Source organism: Pleurodeles waltl, chromosome 12 (assembly GCF_031143425.1).
Source record: "Pleurodeles waltl isolate 20211129_DDA chromosome 12, aPleWal1.hap1.20221129, whole genome shotgun sequence".
Lineage (NCBI taxonomy): Eukaryota > Metazoa > Chordata > Amphibia > Caudata > Salamandridae > Pleurodeles > Pleurodeles waltl.
The window spans coordinates 35,787,302-35,793,301 of record NC_090451.1 but is presented as its reverse complement, the minus strand read 5'-3'; the positions used below and the strand labels follow the sequence as shown (position 1 = coordinate 35,793,301).

General features: G+C 47.7%; 1 protein-coding gene across 1 annotated transcript in view; it reads right to left on the bottom strand.

The window, feature by feature from the left end:
• Positions 1-316: 316 nt before the first annotated feature.
• GTPBP3 (GTP binding protein 3, mitochondrial) overlaps positions 317-6,000 on the bottom strand; it is a 54,450-nt gene continuing 48,766 nt past the window's right edge. The window contains exons 7-9 of the mRNA XM_069217094.1: positions 5,260-5,425; positions 3,726-4,049; positions 317-1,983 (exon numbers count right to left, since the gene is read on the bottom strand). Of these exons, the coding sequence (XP_069073195.1) occupies positions 1,752-1,983; positions 3,726-4,049; positions 5,260-5,425 (722 nt within the window). The 3' untranslated portion in view covers positions 317-1,751. The remainder of the gene's footprint in view (positions 1,984-3,725; positions 4,050-5,259; positions 5,426-6,000) is intronic.

The following is a 6,000-nucleotide window of genomic DNA, read 5'->3' as shown; positions in this document are numbered from 1 at the left end:
CTTCAGATGTGCCCCCAGAAGGATTCTTCAAGTCACCAAAACAACAAACTGTCGTTACTATGGAGCTTTTTTACCTTAGCAGGATTAGGGCTTCAGGGCCTAAAACTAGTCCTGTTCAAGATAAAGCACTAAAAATATAAATGGAAACAAACATTATTTATCAGGTAAAGACCCCTGAGGAAGCGTTTACTATGTGCAGAGTTATGTCTGCCTTAACTGAACGAAAGAAATCACGTTTGGCGTTTCCCATCGAGGGTCGTCCGGACGATTCTATAACTAGACCTGGTCGAACGCCCAAATCGAGACGATACATACACAAGTTTTTGCGGTTTTAATGAAAGTTTAAGTGCCACAAGGAGCCAGAGGGTGTTCAAATGTACAAAGACCGTAACAAAAACATGATTATCGGGCCGATTAGACCCCCCCTTTAGTCATAGCAGAGATATGTAAAGAAATGTGGAATGTAGCGCGTCAATTAGAACCCAAAAGGTAAAACGAAATTCAGATAGACTCAGCAGCACATGATGCTTTTGAAACGTGTAAAACTCCTAGCGCTTTTGGGTCACCGAATGATGGCGGGCGTGTACTAACAGTGGTCTGGAAGAAGTCTCAATGACACGGTTATTAAGGCCGTTGCAGGCGGGGGCAAAACGCAGGCCCCTGCAGCCCCGCTTTGCTGAGTGGCGGGGAAGCAACTGTTCAGGGGCCACTCAACCCTTCAGGGGGGCCCCATTCAGCCCAAGACCAGTGAACGTCTGTGAAACAAGGGAAGCTCAGGGCCCTACTTCACATTCTGGGGATGGGGTATAGCCGTGTGTTACACCACTGCTTGCAGGTCTACTGGGACCACTGCTTGCAGGTCTACTGGGACCACTGCTTGCAGGAATACTGGGACCACTGATTCCAGGTCTACTGGGACCACTGCTTGCAGGTCTACTGGGACCACTGCTTGCAGGTCTACTGGGACCACTGCTTGCAGGTCTACTGGGACCACTGCTTCCAGGTCTACTGGGACCAATGCTTGCAGGTCTACTGGGACCACTGCTTGCAGGACTACTGGAAACACTGCCTGCAGGACTACTGGGACCACTGCCTGCAGGTCTCCTGGGACCACTGCCTGCAGGTCTCCTGGGACCACTGCCTGCAGGTCTCCTGGGACCACTGCCTGCAGGTCTACTGGGACCACTGCCTCCAGGTCTACTGGGACCACTGCCTGCAGGTCTACTGGGACCACTGCCTGCAGGTCTACTGGGACCACTGCTTGCAGGTCTACTGAGACCCATGCACAGCTCTGCCAATGCACCAGTGTCCTGAGTTGCAGAACTGTGTCATTCATTCTTGTACTGAGACCCATGCACAGCTCTGCCGATGCAGCAGTGCGTGATTCTTGTACTGAGACCCATGCACAGCTCTGCCGATGCAGCAGTGCGTGATTCTTGTACTGAGACCCATGCACAGCTCTGCCAATGCTTCTCATTCCGTAAAGGCAGTAGCTTGCACCTGTTCTTTTTAGAGCTGTTCAAAGCAGAGATCTGACAGTGCCCCTCAGTCCTGTTCCAATACCTGGTGCTATCTGTACATTCACACCCAATACACAAAAGAGACCCCCAGCAGCCACACTGTGTCCATCACTCGTCAAAGCTTCTCCTGACCTCTGCTTCCTGAAGCTCTGAGGAACACCAACAGTTTACTCGCAGTTCTCACGGTGCAAGCCCGGATCTGGGGGGAAGCCGTAGATTCAGGCACCAGCATCACTTCCCAATGCAGAAGTCTCGGAATATAACGTCTAAAATGTCCTCTGCGCCCACCTTCCCCGTGATCTTCCCAATGTGGCGCAGGGCGATCCGGAGTTCCTCCGCAGTCAGGACCAGGTCCAGATGACGGTAGCTGTGATACTGGGAAAGGCACTCCAGGCAGCTGCCCAGGTGGTGGCGGTGCCGGGTCTGGGTGAGACTGGGTGAGCCCACGAGAGGGTTCCCACACCTGGGAAGGACAAAAGGAAACAGTGAGGCTCAAGTCAGAATGTCTGGATGGCACGACACAGCTCCTAGAGTAACAGATAGAGTTATAGAGCACTTTACTATTCAAAGGCTGGAGCCACTAAGCCACTTGCACAAGCATAATCCATGCAGAGGACATAGTTTGTTTTACATGTGCAAAGCCAGGTTTGCTATTCTCAAAGCCAGAATTTGCACGTGCAAGGAGATGTCTGCATAAGATTACACGATTGTGTACTATTACGAAAGTGGAAGGGTGTGGGGGTGCCAGGGTGGTGATGGTGTAGAAAGTTTGGGAACCCTCCCACAAACCTGTGAACGATCATAAACTTGTTTTCAAACCATTCACAGCTTGGACAAAGAGATAGGTTTACTCATTGGAAAGGCAGGATCAAGCCCTGAACTCTATAGCAGGAATGGAGAGAGAGAATCTCCAACACTGGAGAATGGGTGTGGGAGAGGTTTCTCCGGGATGGGGGGGTATATTTTCCCTGCAGAAACCAAACAAAAAGCACAATTTCATATTTTTTAAAATTTCTTCTTACATAAGGAGCTGTACAACATGTACAAGTGCACATGCAGAAAGCTGTCCACATGAGCACAAGTGGGAAGTCACAAACGTGGCCCACTAGAACTTTGAAAAACCTTTGTAAATTTAAAAACAAAATTATAAATATGCACCCATGCCAGGTATAAAACGTGTATAGAATTCAACATTCTGCTTGAATTAGCCCCACATGCTCACACCATTATACAAAAAAGTCAATGGTTCTTGGCTGATTCCCCTTGGGATTGTCAGGGGGCACATAGAAGTCTCCAGCAGGTGCATGTACTTGTGAGCTTTCTTTTCAGCTACATACTAGGCTTTGATACAACAGAGGAGCTCTCCTGCTCTGTTAGAACCTCTTGCTTGTCTCAAGCTACAGGACAACTGGCTTCATGTAGGAAGAGCTGGTCTTAACAAGTGACCAGACTGCGATACTTCAGGGTCGCGAGTGTCACAGAGAAGAGGAATGAGCAGAAGTTTCATGAACATTAGTTAAGCAAAAGGACATGGAGGAACTCCCATGTGGGCACTGTTTGAGGGTATTATATCATCAATGATGGCACAGTCAATGCCTTGTGAGAGGTTCTATCAGGAAATGGGCCAAGTAGCTAAGGTTGCATGACTAATATTAACTGGGGAATTTTTATGACTTTGATTGAAACTTTAATACCCGTTCTACTGATGATTTTTTTGGCGAAGTTGTAAATTGTTTCTAATAGCTGTAATAATGTAGTCACTTTCGTAAGTGAATCTCAGTGGTTTTTAAGTTGTATGGCGTTGATGTGTCATGATGCCAGTGTTGGGCAAACTCAGGACTCAGAAACCGTACAGGGATTACCACTCGAGCACTGGGCAGAGCATGCAGCAAGGCCGGATTCAGCACGCGAGGTGACCTGCCTTCACATAAGGTGAAGTGAACTTAGGACATTCCAGCACATGTGCCTTGTATATGGCACAAACAGGGCATGAAGGGTGTGCCCTACATATGTGTGATGAGAATCCTTTAGATTAGGTTGCCCTGTGCCACAGATAGCAGTTGAAATTGCTGAGGTGGCGCGGTGGGGCGTTGTACCATACCCTGGCCGTTCGAGCAACTGGTCGTCACAACATGCAAGCAGCGAAGACAAACATGTAAGGAAGACCCTCAGGAATGGAGAATAAACACAAAAAAGGCCACTTGCATTTCCTCCAATTTGCCCTTCAGCAGGTGCAGGAAGCTCTCCAGTCCTTCTCCAGTTTGGCAGGACAGCGGGCAGACCGGTGGTAGGTTCCTTTTGCTGCACATCTCACGTATGGTGTCCGGAGCAGTCGCTCCCAGCAAGTCCATCTTGTTTAAGACCAGGATGCAGGGTGTACCAGGTGGGTCCCTGGACTCAGGGGACTGTTGAGGAGGGGAGGGAAGGATGTCCTCGAGGCATCGCTCCAAGAAAGGCCCACCACTCACATGGCCTGTAGGGATCTCCGTCGCATCGATCATGGCCAGTATGAGATCGGCTTCCTCCAGCCTAAGACAATGCAACATGAGACGCGAAGGAAACAAAATTCCATTATTTGCTCTTTTCCCCATCAGGGCACAGGACTATTCTTATTCGCAAATGCAAAATATTAGAAAGCTTTGACACTAAAATCACCAATGTATTGTTTCAAAACCATAGTAATGAAATTATCCCCCCCCCAAAAAAATTGAATATTCCAATACGAGTCATTACGAAGAAAGTACATGTAGTCCATCATAACAACTCCATTGGTTTTGTCTTTTGGCCCGCCTTCCCAATGCCCTTCATAACGCGTTCCGTGCTGATCCGCCCAACGGGACAGTGGTACTTGAATCTAGCAAATGAGGGCGGTGCTGTGTGCTGGGTAAGGCCAAAGCACTCGCAACAGATCGTTACAAAAGAACAATTTAAAAATTACCTAAAGCCAAACTGTGACCAGGATTGCGACAACTCCATTACCATCTAACACTACACCTCCCGGAACAACTTCTCTTTTCCGTTTAAAGTATGTATCTCTGTCCACAACCACATCCCTCAACTGAAACTCCCATCCCCAAGCTCCACACATCTTTACCCCTCATGTCTACTTCTACAGCCACACGCCCTTGCCCTAAAATCTTCCACAACTTCCCACAACCCCTCTCCTCACAGCGATATCCTACCGACACCTTCTAATCTCTTTCTCTCTGAGCAGTAATTTGTGGGACTCCCTCCAATTTTATACTTGCATCCAACCGCAGATACATGTTGGATATAAATCATTTGTGGGATGCCATGCTCAAGCATGAGTTATTTCAAATGTTTAATATTTAAAGAATTTACACATTAATGTGAGAGCCAATGTTTTAATTTTCTAGAAGCGCGAGTAGCCTTGTACACGCCTAGCAGGACATGCTAACATCATGGGAGCTCAGAGAGTGGGCCGTCAGCTATGCTACCACTCGAAGAGATTGAAGTATACCAGATACAAATTCATTCATCTGCCTTAACAGCAACAAAAATAGACCACAACTCAATTTTTTTCATGTTATCAATTCCACAAAGATGAAAGGTGATACAGCTAGAAATCAAACCCATGACCTCAGGCTTACAAATAAATCTCTTACATGGGAAAAAGAACCCAGAAATACATTAATTATTAGTTAACAAGTGACGGAATGACTAAACAGTATCAAAGTCTGGGAGGACTGTCAATCAACAGTCAGATAGAGGCCCTTACCTCCCCCGCGCACGCCGCACCCCTTCCTGCTCGATGAGGTCCTGGGTCACCCGAAGCCCAGCTGTATCACTCAGGATTACGGGGTAGCCTCCGACATTCAGTGCGGTCTCCACCACGTCCCTCGTCGTCCCAGCAATCGGAGAGACGATGGCTGCAGGCTTTTGGCCTATCGAAAGAAACCAAAATGTTGATACTATGTGTCCTAGAGTGCACATCACTGGAAGCCAGATGTGTCCAGGCAATTTCAGGAGAATAGGCACGCGCCATTACTAAAGCTGAAGCAGTTCTCAACATACGACCACAGGAGGGATTTCTGGAACTGGATATCGTCATAGGACGATTCAGTTGAGGAGAGCACACAGCATGGATGTGCACAGACACAACAACAACAATAAGCAAAGTCAGCATGGCACTGCAAAATCCCAAGCAATATAGCTCCAATGTCTAGCAGCTTCGGTCTCCGAGGTGGTCTGGCGAGTATATGATAACCAACGCCACAGAGCCCAATGGTCCCCAAAAAACACAAAATTGACTTGTAAAAAACTATTAACTGGTGAATCAAGCAGTTGTAATGCACTGAGTCTTGCCTTTAAAAGAACTAGCAGAACAGCTCCAGTGCACGTGCGCCTATGCATCATGAGGCAGAGGGGGGCATTTTGTTTCACTTTTACCCTTCCCTGAAGGGAGATTCCTGTCCTCAAGTGATAAATCAAGAAATATCAAGGGTACAAAAGTGCATAA